The 16,706-nt window shown below is 36.6% G+C and overlaps 9 protein-coding genes and 1 non-coding gene across 10 annotated transcripts; 8 read left to right on the top strand and 2 right to left on the bottom strand.

The window, feature by feature from the left end:
* Positions 1-140: 140 nt before the first annotated feature.
* Positions 141-1,967, top strand: RLI1 (Fe-S cluster-binding ribosome biosynthesis protein; the record flags this gene model as incomplete). The annotated part of the gene is made up of 1 exon (NM_001180399.3): positions 141-1,967. The coding sequence occupies one exon, from the start codon at positions 141-143 to the stop codon at positions 1,965-1,967; it is 1,827 nt and encodes a 608-aa protein (NP_010376.3).
* Positions 1,968-2,676: 709 nt separating this feature from the next.
* Positions 2,677-3,609, top strand: ILT1 (Ilt1p; the record flags this gene model as incomplete). Its single annotated transcript, NM_001180398.1, has 1 exon — positions 2,677-3,609. The coding sequence occupies one exon, from the start codon at positions 2,677-2,679 to the stop codon at positions 3,607-3,609; it is 933 nt and encodes a 310-aa protein (NP_010375.1).
* Positions 3,610-3,953: 344 nt separating this feature from the next.
* Positions 3,954-6,563, bottom strand: VTC5 (Vtc5p; the record flags this gene model as incomplete). Its single annotated transcript, NM_001180397.1, has 1 exon — positions 3,954-6,563. One exon carries the CDS (start codon positions 6,561-6,563, stop codon positions 3,954-3,956), a length of 2,610 nt encoding a protein of 869 aa, NP_010374.1.
* Positions 6,564-8,633: 2,070 nt separating this feature from the next.
* YNCD0013C lies at positions 8,634-8,706 on the top strand. The gene has a single exon. It is a non-coding gene; the product is annotated as a tRNA-Arg (tRNA).
* Positions 8,707-9,029: 323 nt separating this feature from the next.
* On the top strand, positions 9,030-10,178 carry SLU7 (mRNA splicing protein SLU7; the record flags this gene model as incomplete). Its single annotated transcript, NM_001180396.3, has 1 exon — positions 9,030-10,178. The coding sequence occupies one exon, from the start codon at positions 9,030-9,032 to the stop codon at positions 10,176-10,178; it is 1,149 nt and encodes a 382-aa protein (NP_010373.3).
* A 190-nt stretch (positions 10,179-10,368) lies between these two features.
* RRP1 (Rrp1p) lies at positions 10,369-11,205 on the top strand (the record flags this gene model as incomplete). Its single annotated transcript, NM_001180395.3, has 1 exon — positions 10,369-11,205. One exon carries the CDS (start codon positions 10,369-10,371, stop codon positions 11,203-11,205), a length of 837 nt encoding a protein of 278 aa, NP_010372.3.
* Positions 11,206-11,504: 299 nt separating this feature from the next.
* On the top strand, positions 11,505-11,747 carry SSS1 (translocon subunit SSS1; the record flags this gene model as incomplete). Its single annotated transcript, NM_001180394.1, has 1 exon — positions 11,505-11,747. One exon carries the CDS (start codon positions 11,505-11,507, stop codon positions 11,745-11,747), a length of 243 nt encoding a protein of 80 aa, NP_010371.1.
* A 777-nt stretch (positions 11,748-12,524) lies between these two features.
* On the top strand, positions 12,525-14,387 carry AFR1 (Afr1p; the record flags this gene model as incomplete). Its single annotated transcript, NM_001180393.1, has 1 exon — positions 12,525-14,387. The coding sequence occupies one exon, from the start codon at positions 12,525-12,527 to the stop codon at positions 14,385-14,387; it is 1,863 nt and encodes a 620-aa protein (NP_010370.1).
* Positions 14,388-14,670: 283 nt separating this feature from the next.
* Positions 14,671-15,270, top strand: TVP23 (Tvp23p; the record flags this gene model as incomplete). The annotated part of the gene is made up of 1 exon (NM_001180392.3): positions 14,671-15,270. The coding sequence occupies one exon, from the start codon at positions 14,671-14,673 to the stop codon at positions 15,268-15,270; it is 600 nt and encodes a 199-aa protein (NP_010369.3).
* A 153-nt stretch (positions 15,271-15,423) lies between these two features.
* Positions 15,424-16,602, bottom strand: RRP8 (25S rRNA (adenine645-N1)-methyltransferase; the record flags this gene model as incomplete). Its single annotated transcript, NM_001180391.3, has 1 exon — positions 15,424-16,602. One exon carries the CDS (start codon positions 16,600-16,602, stop codon positions 15,424-15,426), a length of 1,179 nt encoding a protein of 392 aa, NP_010368.5.
* Between the last annotated feature and the right edge of the window lie 104 nt (positions 16,603-16,706).

The following is a 16,706-nucleotide window of genomic DNA, read 5'->3' as shown; positions in this document are numbered from 1 at the left end:
TGAAAGTGAAAAAAAAAAAATGTAAAACTGGGCATTAACCTTTATTGTTTCTGTATTCTTAGATCTTCATTGTGATCTGTTTCAGCGCGAATTCCACCTAGCCTTCTGCAAAAGTTCTTAAGAAAACACGACAGACCATAATGAGTGATAAAAACAGTCGTATCGCTATCGTTAGCGCTGATAAATGTAAACCAAAAAAGTGTCGTCAAGAGTGTAAACGTTCGTGTCCCGTTGTGAAAACTGGTAAATTATGTATTGAAGTCACTCCAACTTCAAAAATCGCATTCATTTCCGAAATCTTGTGTATTGGTTGTGGTATTTGCGTTAAGAAATGTCCATTTGATGCTATTCAAATTATCAATTTGCCAACTAATTTAGAAGCCCATGTAACTCACCGTTACTCTGCCAATAGTTTCAAACTGCACAGATTGCCAACACCAAGACCGGGTCAAGTCCTTGGTTTAGTCGGTACCAACGGTATTGGTAAGTCTACCGCCTTGAAAATCTTAGCCGGTAAACAAAAACCTAATTTAGGTCGTTTTGATGATCCTCCTGAATGGCAGGAAATTATTAAATATTTCCGTGGTTCTGAATTACAAAATTACTTCACCAAGATGCTGGAAGATGATATCAAGGCTATAATCAAACCTCAATATGTTGATAACATTCCTCGTGCTATTAAAGGTCCGGTTCAAAAAGTTGGCGAACTTTTGAAATTGAGAATGGAAAAAAGTCCTGAAGATGTGAAACGCTACATCAAAATTTTACAGTTGGAAAACGTTTTGAAAAGAGATATTGAAAAGTTATCTGGTGGTGAACTGCAAAGATTTGCCATTGGTATGTCATGTGTTCAAGAGGCTGATGTTTATATGTTCGATGAACCTTCATCTTATTTGGATGTTAAGCAACGTTTGAATGCCGCTCAAATTATTAGATCTTTACTAGCTCCAACTAAATACGTTATTTGTGTTGAGCACGATTTGTCAGTTTTGGATTATCTTTCCGATTTCGTTTGTATCATATATGGTGTTCCATCTGTTTACGGTGTTGTTACATTACCAGCCTCTGTCAGAGAAGGTATCAACATATTCTTGGACGGTCATATTCCTGCTGAAAACCTGAGATTCAGAACTGAAGCTTTACAATTTAGAATAGCTGATGCTACCGAAGACTTGCAGAATGACTCTGCTAGTCGCGCCTTCTCTTACCCAAGTTTGAAGAAAACTCAAGGTGATTTTGTTTTGAATGTTGAAGAAGGTGAATTCTCCGATTCCGAAATCCTTGTTATGATGGGTGAAAACGGTACCGGTAAGACCACTTTGATCAAATTACTAGCTGGTGCTTTGAAGCCAGATGAAGGACAAGATATTCCAAAATTGAATGTTTCTATGAAACCACAAAAAATTGCACCAAAGTTCCCAGGTACTGTCAGACAATTGTTTTTCAAGAAAATTAGAGGACAATTCCTAAATCCACAGTTTCAGACTGATGTCGTTAAACCTTTAAGGATTGACGATATTATTGATCAAGAAGTCCAACATTTGTCTGGTGGTGAATTACAAAGAGTCGCCATCGTCTTGGCATTGGGTATCCCAGCAGACATATACTTGATTGATGAGCCATCTGCCTACTTAGATTCCGAACAACGTATTATCTGTTCTAAAGTTATCAGAAGATTCATCTTACATAATAAGAAAACTGCGTTTATTGTCGAGCACGATTTCATCATGGCTACTTATCTTGCTGATAAGGTCATTGTTTTTGAAGGTATTCCTTCCAAGAATGCTCACGCAAGAGCCCCTGAATCTTTGTTGACTGGTTGTAACAGATTTTTGAAGAATTTGAATGTCACCTTCAGAAGGGATCCAAACTCCTTCAGACCAAGAATTAATAAGCTAGATTCCCAAATGGATAAAGAACAAAAATCATCAGGAAACTACTTTTTCTTGGATAACACCGGTATTTAAGCATCTTGGGATTCGGAGAACCAAGAGGACGATTGTTTTATTTTTGGGTTTAGAAATGTGGAGAAATAATTAAGAGTTATAATGTTTTTGCAAAACAAAATGAGTATTATATTACATTGAGTTCCTTCCCAAGCATCGGGTTGTTTATTTCTAGATATACGCCAACTAATACATTTCTAACTTCCCACCTTCATTACATCATAACCTGAAAGTGAACAACCTCCTCTTCGGTGATCCGTACTCCAGTTTATTTCATTTTTCTGTAAAGCAACTACACTATATTTATTCTCTATTTATTTTATATACCTATTGTATTTTAATTAATCGTTATTTTGTCCGCACCTTCTTCGTAATCGAATTTACCTTGTAAACGAGTCGTCATGATAAGCATTTGCTGCATTACTGAACGTTTATCTTAGCATGACATTAAAGTCCGTTTGTCTAAAATATCACCCAATTATTTCCGCGGTGTGAGCGCCAGATAAGGTGCTTCGGGTAATATGAGAACGCCGTTTCTTGATAGCATTTTTCAATGACTAGATAGGTAGATTACCTCTGTATCACACTTCTCGTACCAAACGAAACTCATATAAATAATGCTTTCCTTCTGGTGCCTTCTACTTTCCGCTGATCTCTATTTTCAAATTAACCGCTGAAATATAAACTGTGGAATACTATAACATAACATAGATTTAAGAATAAGGTATTCATGATCTCTGAAAAGGCTGCTACCGCTTTAGCTACTATAGCAACAGTTTGCTGGTGTGTCCAGCTAATTCCGCAAATAATATATAATTGGAAAAAAAAGGACTGTACGGGGCTGCCACCACTGATGATGTTCCTCTGGGTTGTTTCCGGAATTCCATTTGCCATATATTTCTGTGTTAGTAAAGGTAATGTCATTTTACAAGTTCAACCACACCTTTTTATGTTCTTCTGTTCTATAAGTTTCGTCCAATCGTGTTATTATCCACCAATCAGTATGGCGAGATCCAAAATAGTAATGATTGTAGCTGCTATTATTGCGGCTGATGTTGGCATGGAAGTTGGCTTTATATTATGGCTGAGGCCCCTTTACGAGAAGGGTGTTAAATGGCCCGATCTGATTTTTGGTATTTCTGCATCTGTTTTGTTAGCTGTCGGACTGCTTCCACCTTACTTTGAACTAGCCAAAAGGAAAGGTCGTGTTATTGGCATCAACTTTGCCTTCTTATTCATCGATTCATTAGGTGCTTGGCTATCTATCATCAGTGTTATCCTAGGTAATATGGATATTATGGGTATTATATTATACTCAATAGTTGCTGGAATGGAGTTAGGAATTTTCGCGTCTCATTTCATATGGTGGTGTAGGTTTAGATTCCTAGCTAAAGGCAATACTTTTGACGAAGAAAGTGGCCAAGCTCAAAAGGAAGAACCCGATGAAAAAATCGAACAAGATATTAGCAAGAGTGACCGAAATGTTACTAACTATAACCTGGATAACTGTTCAATCCCCGACGATGCTTCGAGCTTTGCAGACGATTTTAATATATACGATAGTACTGATGGGGGGACGTTATCAAGAGCCCAAACATTGCATGCTGTCCATGGAGTTGTGGTTAGAACAGATCCTGATCGTTATTCGAGGCTAAGTGTGTAACGAATCTGAGTCCTTTTTAGTTAGCACGTTTTCATCTCTTTTTGATAGCACGCTTAATAATATTCACCACTAGCGCAGTAATATGGCATCTGCCGCAGGTGTAAAGGTTTTCACTTCGCTTATATTCACAATACTATGCGTTCAAACACGGCCATCAGAAAAGATCAAAATAAGGATTATTAATTAAAAACTTAAACAGAAATTCAGTTTGCAACACCCTTCGCAATGGCGAAGTTTCCAAAAACAAAATCTCCAAACAAGATTAACATTCTTCTTATGTAACCACATGATATGCATATTTTATATAGACTGTACACATGAAAAACTTTTATCGTCCAAAATAATTAAAAGAAAATTTCAATCATACCATAGCACACTGTTCCAGTAACTGAGAAAAACATTGTGAAGCAACCAACATAATGCCAGATTGGCGCCAAAGTGAACCGACTAAATAACAACAACAGGCACGCACAGATCAAAATAAGGGAAACCAGTAAGGAAATGATAATAATGGCTATGAGAATATTTTGAATTTCTAAATCTATCTCATTATTACTTTGCCCGCGAAACAAGGATAAAACGATTCCCAGACATACACTTGCCATAATGCAAGATGTTAGCAGTGCAGACAAGTATAAAAATGTAACAACTTCGTCATGCCTATATTCGTAGATAGATTGTGAGTCCTCTATGTCTTGCTGTTGATACTGTAAGTACCTTTGAACGTCATCATATGACGCTGAAGTTGATTGTGAACCAAATGACGCAACAGAACCATAGTTAGTTGATGAACAATGCGGATGCTTAGAGTTTTGAAACAAATCTGGCGATGTTTTCTTGTCATGGCGAATCAAGTTTCGTAACTTCTCACAAAAATCATATGTGCGGTTGATGAAATTCCGGCTAAACAAAATAAACCCATAATCAGGCGGAGAATTTCTCAAAAGTAAGGATTCTTCGTTATCTGTTGTACTCCTGCTTCCATTAGTATCAATGTAAAAAGCATTGTCTAAATTATCCTCTTCTTGTTCATCAAATTCATTCCAATACCTAATAGGTTTCTTTTTAGTTTCATTATCCGATTGCTTTGATTTTTTGTGAATTCGAACTCTTCTGCCGCTGTCAACACTACCTTGTGAGTTGTTTATCGGCCCAGTCAGGTCAAACTCTTCCTCTAGACGATCCTTGCCCAGCTGGAAAAATTCATCAGGTGATAGCGAATCATCGGAATTTAATTTATATTGATCTCTTAGTAAAAGTTGAAATAAATCATTTTGCAATTCATTTGAGTGTACTAATTCTAAACATATTTTCCATGTGGTTAAGTCTGGTGGTATTAAGCTGCATTGAAACTCATTTGTAACAACTGATTTCATTAACTGTTTAAACTTATTGTCTTCATTAATAGCCGTCTGTGAAAGACCACTGGATCGACTAAGCTTTTTAATTTCTAAAATTGGAAAGGGTAATGTAGATACATTTCCAATAGTGATAGATTCATCCAAAGCTATCAAGTATATATCTCCATTGTCTGCTGATATGAATCTTGTTCTTTTAAAATCTAGCTTTGGTTCAATGGTTTTTAATCGATGGGACTGAATCCACTCCAAAGCGATCTTACTGATTGGCGATGGATCCAGTGAGTTTATGAGAGCGCTAATATTTTTTGTGTCGTTGCCACTCCTCATGGCCGAAAGAATATTCTTTACATCCCTTAGAAGCAGATCATTTGTGACAACATGATTTCTTAAGCCGCCCACGTGGCACATTACTATACAAGTATCCTCAGCAGTAGAGCTGACTATCATGTTTGGGTGCTGATTTATATTATCATCAGTAAGTAGTAAAGGACTGCCTTCGTTCCCGACAGTATCTAGTATACTAATAGAAACGTACTTCTCATTGGATTGTACAGCAGAGGGTAATATGTTCTTCTGTTTAGATAGGGATAAGGTATGTTGTAAGTCATTGAATGACTTTGCTGATCTTATAGATTTGTTGCCCGCAGAATTAATATTATCTGTAGTGTCTAAAATCTCCTTTGAAGTGGATATGATGCTATCGTCAATTATCCTAAAACCAATATTCAATAGCATGAACTTCAGTCCCTCTATGTCCTCGGACGATAATAAAAACCTTCCTAGATTCTCTGCTTTATCTATGAGGGCAGTATCGAATTCTAGCGAAGAATCAATCATTTTTGAAGTTTTCTTGTTTGAAAGTAGCGGAATTGACCTTGGAGATGCTGGCAAGGAAGAATTGTTGGCTTCTGGACTTGAACTTGTATGGGCAGATTCATCGGAGCGGTTTAGGGATCTTTGCTCCACTGCTGGCTCAGTTGCATCTTCAAGTTTATTTTCCAAATCATGTAAAACATCAACAATTAGCGAAACTTCTAAAAGATATGGATCTAAATCAAGCTTCATAAATGATATGCCTTCGTGTCCATTTCGTAAACTTTCAGAGTTTCTGATCGACGTAACATACTCACTTGCAGTCAATGGATTTTCACTGTCTTGAGGAAATTCATTTAGTAATTTTTTGAATAACTTTCTCAAGGCAATCCTTTGTATTATCAAAAACCTTGACAGTAGTTGTAGTTCAAAGTTACAATCGTCTACATGAGCGTTGATGATTTTCAGTTTACGAAGGTTGAAACGGTTTCTGGAAGTTTTGTTTAAGCCCTTTGAAAAATCGATTATTGATGATTCCACAGAAAGAATACGAGTGGAAATTTCCTTTATTTTCAAAGAAACAAATAAATTAACATTTTGAAATTCCTGGTCAAAGGCTACTGAACATTGATTCAACAACTTCTCCATGCCCGAATCATTTGGATTGTCATAATCATAAGCCGTTACTTTTTTTATGGCTACTTTTAACTTCTCATAGTTAATATTGTAGAATTTCCATTCAGGGATTGATTTATTCAATATGCGATCTTCAAATTTCATGATTGTACAACCCTTCGTATCTATCCTTACCTAGGGCTGAGATGGAGATATACAAAAAAAAAGCAAAGGTAAAAAGCAAGTATTAAACTCTATCTCTATTATATTCAAGAGGGCAACGGACGAACTATTAATTTATGAATTTTAAAAGTCCTTTGATAGCGTTCACGATAGGGCTTTTTGATCTTGCCTTTGTTTATCTTTTTATCTGTTTTGTTTTTTTTTTTTTTTTTTTCTTGGTTCAGTTTTGACTCTTCCACACACCCATTTCGCTAGCGTAGAACAAGGGGAGACACAAACTTTCTTTTCCTTGCAAGTTAATAACACAACACCCGTCCTCCTGCACTGAATTTACACAGAAGTTAAGAACCGCCTCTGCTTTTCTGGTATTATTTTGCAGCCTTGCCTAAAAAAAGTGTGGTAATTTTTGAGAATAATATATTACTGTGTTTTTCGAAACGAAAGTTCTGAATATTGGCTTGGTCGCTTCCTGATATCTGGAAACTTGTTTAATGTTTTTAATTATCAGTCTTCAAAGCGTCCTGATATGACTTGCCACGTTTCCATCCATTCTATATGTAGTTTAAATACAATGAGATAAAGGGTGCCTGCATGGAACTTTCCATTCGAAAAAAGAGATCATAAACCTTATCTGTCAAATAAAAGCCAATCTATTTGATTAGGTAAAAAAAGTGATGTCAGACCAAAGTGCCCCTCTCCTGCAATGATCATCGATTACGTACGGGTGTAATGATCACGACAGTAAAGTGAGCAAGGTAACTACTATCCCTAAGTGCGGCGTCATTGTAAGTCTACGACGTAGCATATTCAGTTTACTGTACAAGAAAAGTTTTCTCTCTGTAACAAGAGGAAATTGGTTAGCTTTCTACGCTTACTTCGTTTGGTACGATCAGTAAAGGTGAATAAATTAAGATCCACGCCTTCATATGGCAGGATCCACGATATTCCTTGCAATACCCCTGGATAATTCAAAAACCAAATGTTACACGGTATACTTGAAAATCGATACCATATTAGGAACACACCGGCCAAAGGTTGATAATACTTGGTATGAGATAAAACCCGAGCTCAAGGTTTAATGTTAAAATTTTTTGTATATATATATATATAGTAATGGGCTCGGTTGCAAATTTTTATGACTATCTTGAAACTAGTTGAAATTGCAAGAACCGTCACTCTATGGAGTACATGAACAACTAAAAAATAGCTTGAAGATACTTGCCACTCCATGCCATTTCTAGAAAGGGGTCTCTTGAGAAATGTGTGTTAAAATAACGGTTATATAGTTGGAAAGAATATTACTATTTTGCGATTAAGGGATGCCGTATGGCAGGCAAGGAAGTATTTGATCAAGAATACCGATTAATGAAGCATGTTTGCCATTATCGTTGAACCTTGGTATTTCTCAGGTTTCCTTATCGATACGATAGGAATGAGAATCAACTAACATTTATCGACTACAATTCATTATTACTACTATATTATCAAATGCTCTGCAAGGAGATGACCAAAAAGAAATGAGAAACAGTCTTCATCTCAAAATATAGGCAATTACCAGGTATACGATATTTCCTCAAAATGAAAATGCCTAAAATACGACAGAAAAACTTAGGGTGACGACTTTTTAACTAATCACTGAATGCAGCCGAAGCAAGTAATTATTTCCCTCGTTGCTACTCATTGAGGCCGCTCCATATGGAGATTTGAAAAAGGTTCTATTGATTCTTTAACTGGTGTCCATCCCCATGAGAACGTTTTAGTTAATTAACTGCTGGTAAAATAAGCGATAGTTGGTATTTTCAAAGGAATATGAGAAATGCGGGAATACTAGTTAGTAGACTATATTAAAACTTTGTTTCAACAGAATAATATATAGATACAACAGGGCAGTTGTGAAGATTGGCAAATAAATCTTTAAAATAACTTCTTTGTCCGGGCTAAGCAGGATACCACACTTTAAATGATGATTACCACCCCACAAGAGAAGTCGGTCTGAATTTATTAATTCTGGTATCAGCAAATCCCGTATTTCAATAACTTCAAGAAATCTTGTTCCTCGTGGCCCAATGGTCACGGCGTCTGGCTACGAACCAGAAGATTCCAGGTTCAAGTCCTGGCGGGGAAGATTTTTTATACATTTTTCTAGACTTTTGATTTTTATACCTAGTGACAATTAAAATATAGAAAAGAGTTGGTAACCTCAGCTGCCGTACTCTTCAATTTAATTGGAGAAGTTGTCGAGTTTTTTTAAAGTACATTTCATTGGAACAACTAGTGACTAGTTCGAACGCGGAAAGACAATAATAGTACCCATAACGATAACTCCTTCGTTATCTATTGAATAGCTTGCCTTTCAAGTAAATCAATAATCAAGTCTGCGTATATCATTTATCGAGCACTTCTGAAAAAGATACCAGTTACACTGAAATACAACGATCGGATTACATAATGAATAATAACAGCAGAAACAACGAAAATCGAAGCACTATTAACAGAAATAAAAGGCAACTACAACAAGCAAAAGAAAAAAATGAAAATATTCATATCCCCAGGTATATTAGAAATCAACCATGGTACTATAAGGATACCCCCAAAGAACAAGAAGGGAAGAAGCCCGGCAATGATGATACGAGCACTGCAGAAGGAGGAGAAAAAAGCGACTACTTGGTGCATCATAGGCAAAAAGCAAAAGGGGGTGCTTTAGATATTGACAATAATTCAGAACCAAAAATTGGTATGGGTATAAAGGATGAGTTCAAACTAATCAGACCCCAGAAGATGTCCGTCCGAGATTCTCATTCGCTGTCATTTTGTAGGAATTGTGGGGAAGCAGGGCATAAGGAGAAAGACTGCATGGAAAAACCTCGTAAGATGCAGAAGCTTGTTCCCGATTTAAATTCACAAAAAAATAATGGCACAGTTTTAGTACGAGCTACTGATGATGACTGGGACTCCAGAAAAGATAGATGGTACGGTTACTCAGGGAAAGAATACAATGAACTGATAAGTAAGTGGGAGCGTGATAAAAGAAATAAAATAAAAGGAAAAGACAAATCCCAAACTGATGAAACACTATGGGATACAGATGAAGAGATAGAACTAATGAAGTTAGAACTTTACAAGGATTCCGTAGGTTCATTGAAGAAAGATGATGCTGATAATTCTCAGTTGTATAGGACATCAACGAGATTGAGAGAAGATAAGGCTGCTTACTTGAACGACATAAATTCAACGGAGAGTAATTATGATCCTAAATCAAGATTGTACAAAACTGAAACACTGGGCGCAGTTGATGAAAAATCAAAAATGTTCCGCAGACATTTGACAGGTGAAGGCCTAAAATTAAACGAATTGAACCAGTTTGCTAGATCTCACGCTAAGGAAATGGGTATACGTGATGAAATTGAGGATAAGGAAAAAGTACAACATGTTTTAGTCGCCAATCCTACTAAATATGAATATCTGAAGAAAAAACGGGAACAAGAAGAAACCAAGCAGCCCAAGATTGTCAGCATTGGAGATCTGGAAGCTAGGAAAGTAGATGGTACAAAGCAATCTGAGGAACAACGGAACCACTTAAAAGATTTATATGGTTAAGTTATATCATTTGAATTTCCAATATCCTAGTCACGGAGCACGAGAGGTAAAGAATTTAGAAAAAAAAATGCGATGAGCTGAAAAAAATTGTCAAATATAAACTACATTCTTAAGTATACGTATATATCTTGCGCATTCACGGCATAATACACTAAATAGACACTTAAAAAATCGAGTGAGAACATTCACAATGGAGACCTCCAACTTTGTTAAACAATTATCGTCGAACAACAGAAAAACCAGGGTAAATGCACTCGAAGCGTTAAAGAAATATCTAACCGCTAAACAGTTCAAGGAGAACAAACAAATAGAATTCAATAAACTTTGGAAGGGTCTTTACTATGCAATGTGGTTCAGTGACCGTCCTAGACCTCAGCAACGTTTAGCCAATGAATTAGGTGAATTGCATGGATTATATTTTGATCCTAAGGACAATAGCACTGCAGATGAGTTGACCACAAACGATAAAGCATTTATAAAGTTTAGCAGAGGGTTTTGGAAGGTCATGTGCTTTGAATGGTTTAACATTGACAGATATAGGTTGGATAAGTATCTTCTATTGATAAGAAGGGTATTATTCAGTCAATTGAAGTATTTGCAGTCCAGAAACTGGGACAAAAAATTAGTCGACGAGTATATTAAGAAAGTGTTGAGGTGGTTACCTCTGAGTGGAAGTCCAAAGGTCTACACAGGGATTCCAATTCATATCGTCGATATTCTGCTGGACGAATGGGAAAGATTGCTTAAAGATGGAGATGAAGACGATGAAGACGAGGAAAACAAAGAGGAAGAGATGCGCAAAATTGCAGAGAGCGCAAAAAAAACGCCACTAGCCGATGTTATCGCAATTTTCCAAGATATCGTGGCAGATTACAATAACAGTAAGGTGTTGAGAGAGAAGATCAAAGAAGACCTATTCAGTGACACCAGACTTGTTTCCTGGGATATTCTTGAAGGCGAAACGCAACATAATGATTCCAGTAACGAATCTGAAGAAGAGGAAGAGGAAGAGTGGAAGGGATTTTGATTCTTCCTGGCGGTAGTATGTAAGTAATCGTAAGTCGCTCATATAAATTGTAGTTGTATATCTATAGTACGAAAAATTCATTACCCTCTGTGGATATTGGCGGAATGCGAAACACGTCGCCTTTTTTTCCTCGCAACATTTTTTTTATTTTTTTTTCGTTTTGAAATGAAAGAATACTAGTGATTAAATTAAACAAGGAAAATAGTACAGATTGGCGTGTATTGTCCATAACTCGTGTCCATTGTCCGCACTACGCTAGTTTACCAAAGATAAAATCACGTATAACATTGAAAAATAAAATGGCTAGAGCTAGTGAAAAAGGTGAAGAGAAAAAGCAGAGCAACAACCAGGTTGAAAAGCTGGTTGAAGCACCTGTAGAATTTGTCAGAGAAGGTACTCAATTCTTGGCCAAGTGTAAGAAACCTGATTTGAAGGAATACACCAAGATTGTCAAGGCTGTTGGTATTGGTTTTATTGCAGTCGGTATCATTGGTTACGCCATCAAGTTGATTCATATTCCAATCAGATACGTTATTGTTTAAAAGAGATAAAAGACGAGAAAAAATAAAAACAACGGCACCAGAACCAAAAATCAAAATTAAGTAGTATTCTTTATGTGCATTTTTCCCTTTAAATTATAACCTTTCTATCGGTATAGTGTGTATATGTTCAGCCCTATATAAGAATTTACTCTAAAGAGGTGGAAGGCAAGAGTCTTGATTCTTCCCATATAATATTACTGCATTTTCTGTATTAAACATGTTTTCTATTTGCCGAATAAGCATAAACGTATCATTGTTCCTTTCCCTTTATTTAAGCTCCATACCGATCATGGAAAAGCTCTCCAACGACCTTGAAACGAAAAACCGTTCCTTGGCGATATGACGTTTAGCTCCTTGTCAAATTCTTCCGTGCTACCACGTTGCTACCACTGATATGAAACAAGTACGATCCCTGAACGGAACAGCGCCTAAAAATAGATGGGCACTCACTTTTCCTTTTTCGCTGCCTCTTTTTCCCATGCATTTCCTTTTTGAGTAGTACGTCTTATTTTTGATTATATGCTCGACATACCCCAGGTTTCACAAAGGTTTGGCTTCCTTTTAGCACTTTCTCTCTCACCCTTTCAACAAGTTTATTGGGCCCGACTTACCTTGACGACTTTAATGGGACGCCTGCTAAAAGCTTATTCTACATAAATATATATACCGGCTTCATATAATATAGGAACAAAAGAAAAAGAAAACTGGAAAAAGGGAAGGGGCTATCTCATTATCCAGATAGGCCATATTAGGTGTTACCACAAACTGCTGATAATAATGGAGGGCTCATATCTATCTGCACAAGAAAACCAACCCATACCGGAGCGATTGATACCTAGGTCGAACTCAACTTCGAATTTGTTTGCTTTGTCTAGTACATTCTCTAAACTCAATGTTAGGAATGATGCTGATTACAATTATTCGAACCCGAATAAGAAGAGACACATTTATAGTGGCGAGATAGACTGTAGGTCTGTGACAGCAGCTAGAAAATTTCCAGTAAGGTCCTGTTCAATGACAGCCGCCCAGCAAAGAAAGAGAACTGCGCTATTCACAGTTAGGGAAAGAAACTCTTACCATGAGGGGTTCAATAATGATCAAGATTATGTGAGCCAATACCAGAAGCCACAGTACACTTTCGGAGTATATAAAGAATTAACACCTTATCAACTGCAGCGCTCTAAAATGAAAAGAAGCTTTCAATTTCCCAATGGCGAAATATACAAGCCAAAACTTGATGGAAAATGCACCCACAGCTTGAAAAAGCCTGAATTAAATTCAAGAGACTCTTCTTTATTCAAATTCAGCGAGAAGAAAGGTCGCAATTTATCAAAAGATTTTGTGGGGCCTCATAATGGGACATCAGTCATACATATTCCTCCCAATGATACAGGCTACGGTGTAAATAGCTTGGAGCTGAACACTTCAGTTCCTTCAACAATAAAAAGTTCGGTTTCATCAACCTCTCCGATATCTGCTGTTAATACCCTGACCAGCTTGCCAGAAAGTCAAACTGATGATGATGACGGTTATGAAAATAAAACTGTAACTATATCTTATTGCTTCGAAAATACGGTAAATGAAAAACATGGTAGCCATATAGAAAAATTGGATTTATCAACTAAGGAAAAAACTAAGCCAACAACTAATTCAGGCCTATTTGATAGAAAGAAAAAGACTATTCTGGGCACTGAGAAATATAGATGTATAAAGTCACAATCGAAGTTGAAACTGGGTTCTGTTTTGAAGAAATTATGGCGTACTTCAGGAAACTCGAATACAAAGCATGGAAAAAAGGATACAAAAAGAAGGAGAATTCCTATCGATGATATGGTTACGCATTCTGATGGAAATTCTGAAGCTGAGAATGATATTGAATTAATGGATGCAAATCTGGACGGCATTGAATTTGACGACGACGAAACTCTAATGGATACAGATTCAATTTTTGATGATCTGTTGTCCAAGGAAAATGATAAATACGATTTGAGGCGAAGGCAATTAGAAATACGACAAAAGCTCCACGAGACCTCGCACAACGACGATGGCAAGGTTTCTTTTCGAGATACCGAAAAGCATAATGTCAATGAAGGTTTGATCGACAAGACCATAATCGAAGAATTTTCAAAGCTCGGTGAATATATAATCGACACGAGAAATCAACCACCACCAAGATCGTCCAAGAGGCCTTCATTAGATGACAATGAATCTGCACGATACTTCTACAACATATCGACAGATTTGCGACAGTCTCTGTCAGGTCCAATAAGCTTACCAATGCATGTTGGGAACGACATGGTAAATAGGTTGAGAAATGACTGGGAGTATATCAGATTCGAAGATAGAAGGAATTCGCTGCCAGATTCCTCATTTGATAAAGTCGAAACACCTCCAAAACCAATAAAAAAAGATGTCCGGTTTGCAAAAGAAGTATGTTTAGCAAGCACTTGGTCATCGAATGCATATGAGAGAGCTAATCCGGAATTCATTATGAATCGCCACAGATTGTTGTGGATGATGAAAGTACATCCAAGCATGAATAGTGCCATGAATGAGATCAAACTTGAACTTAACTCTTACAAAAAAAATGAGATGGTTGTCCATGAGAACAGCAAGTGCTTTACACATTATTTAATTTGAGTTATTAACGTAACATAATCCAGTTTATTTTTTGCAATAGAAGGCGTCATACATATTTATATATCAATGTATACATTCCATTCCAGTTACTTCTTTTGCATCTTGCTTCCTGTTTACCTTGACCTCGAACCTATTATTTGTCCGCAATGCGCCTTTGGGTGAAAAGGGATTTCGTTTCCATTTTAACTGTACATAATGTAAATGTAGAAAAGCGTGGTTCTTAAAGGATTTACGGTTCAATACGCTTTTATAAACCTGCTGGTGCTCTAATTACGAATGAAACATGGACCAGGCAAGAAATTTCTACAACACAATTTTAAAATCGTCGCACCCGTTGCTACTATCATTTCATCTGGCAGGTAAGGCAGTTCCCATTGTATTTTATATCATAGGATCAATGTTTTTGAATTTCACACCTCAATTCATCACTGTCGTTCTTTTACTTTCTTTTGACTTTTACTTAACAAAAAACATTACAGGTCGGAAACTGGTCCAATTACGCTGGTGGTATGATTCTACAGATGTGAACAAAGATTCTAATTTTACTTTCGAATCATATAAGCAATATGCGCCGGGCCCACCAATAAATGCCATCGATTCTAAGTTATTCTGGTGGTCGATGTATGTGACACCCGTAATCTGGGGTGTCTTCGCTGTGTTGTGTCTTTTAAGACTGAAAATATTCTACCTGATTTTGGTCATTGTTGCAATGTGTCTGACCGCCTGGAACACGTATGGATTTCGTTGTTGCGATAGATGGGAGCCCAATAGTGGACAATCTGACGGTCAAGATACTAATAATTGGTTCGCTCTTCCTTCTGTTCCGGGCTTTGAAAATCTTTCAAGGCTGGCTAATATCCAATCGTTTTTCCAGAGACAATAAAACCTTGTCCCTCATGTGAACATTGTGGAGTACTTCTTCTAGATGATTTTTACTTTACGCAATGTACTACAGGAAAAGAATACAATTATATGTATAAATATAGTATACAAAAGAAAAAACAATATTAAAATATGAAAATGACGGATGAAGTCGTTATCTTCTTTTATAAATACAGGGCTTCAAGAGCCATTTTCCTTCGGCAATTTTCCGTCTTTTCTTTTCTAATTCTTCCTTCTCAGTTTCAACTTCAATAAACTTTTGTCTTCTTTCCAATTTCTGCCTTCTCTCTTCAATAATCTCCGCAGGTGGCTTGAAAAATTCGAATCTTGTAAACATCTTATTCTCGTCGAAGGTCTTTTTGTGAAAAAATCCCATCAGCTTCAAAGCGTCTACAAATTCATTACCTTTGCCGTCACTAAACCTTGATTTAATTTCTGCGATCCATAATTCACCCCTTGGCGCTAAAATCCTATAAGCTTCTTTTATGAAATCGAGGAAATTTGTACCCATTAGAGCCAGGCAGAAGACCACTATAGTACAGGACTCATCTGGTAGCGGCACATTTCTAATATCTGCCACAGTTATTCTTTCGTTAGCTTTCTTCAAATCAAAACTGTGGACTTTATGGCGTCTTTTCAAATATTTCTTCGCTTTCTTATTGTAATTTTTGAAAAAATTGTTGATTTCTAATGCTAATTGAGCTTCACCACACCCCATATCAGCAATAACTATTTCTTTACTATCCTTAAGACCTGGTAACCCACCTGGAGCATTCACAGGTTTCATGCATCTATAACGAATTTGGTCAACAAAAACATCAACTGGATTTTCCGGCCATGCTTGCACTTGTGATCTAAAACCATCATGATATTCGTCAAATAATTGTGGTTGTTCTTTTATTAATTTCAAAGCTTCATCAGAGCTAATTGTATACAGTTGTTCATTGATCCATCTAAATCTAGAACCAGTCAGTTTAGCCATCATCTTTTGTTGTAAAGGGGTTAGTTGCTTCTTTGTAGGTTTTTCAATATTTTCTTTTACTTGCATCAGAGGGGCTTCTTCATCGTGCTTGCGTTTCTTGCTCGTTTCATTTTGATCACTTTTCTCTTGGTTTTTTTTTGGGATGTCTTTGGCTACTGATCCTTCGGAAGGAATGTCTTCCACTTGTTCCTTCAACTCAGCCTCTGTCTCTTCTTTCAACTTCTGTTCTCTTGTAAGTTTGCCATTTTTTCTATTATTTTTTTTTTTATCTTTTGAAGACTTATTAGTCTTGTTATCAAAAGCGACGGTTTTTGTCTTAATAGACCAACCTTCTACGTTAAATAAGGCCATATAAAATTTCGTTAACGTCCTTATTTGTTTGATATAATATATATACAATATATGCATAAAGTTATAGTATCTTATTTTGAGCTCATCGCAAAATTTTTCAGGCC

This window comes from Saccharomyces cerevisiae, chromosome IV, assembly GCF_000146045.2.
Source record: "Saccharomyces cerevisiae S288C chromosome IV, complete sequence".
NCBI classification, from domain to species: Eukaryota; Fungi; Ascomycota; class Saccharomycetes; order Saccharomycetales; family Saccharomycetaceae; genus Saccharomyces; species Saccharomyces cerevisiae.
Note: the sequence above shows the minus strand (reverse complement) of the source record. Positions and strands in the feature narration are given on the sequence as shown.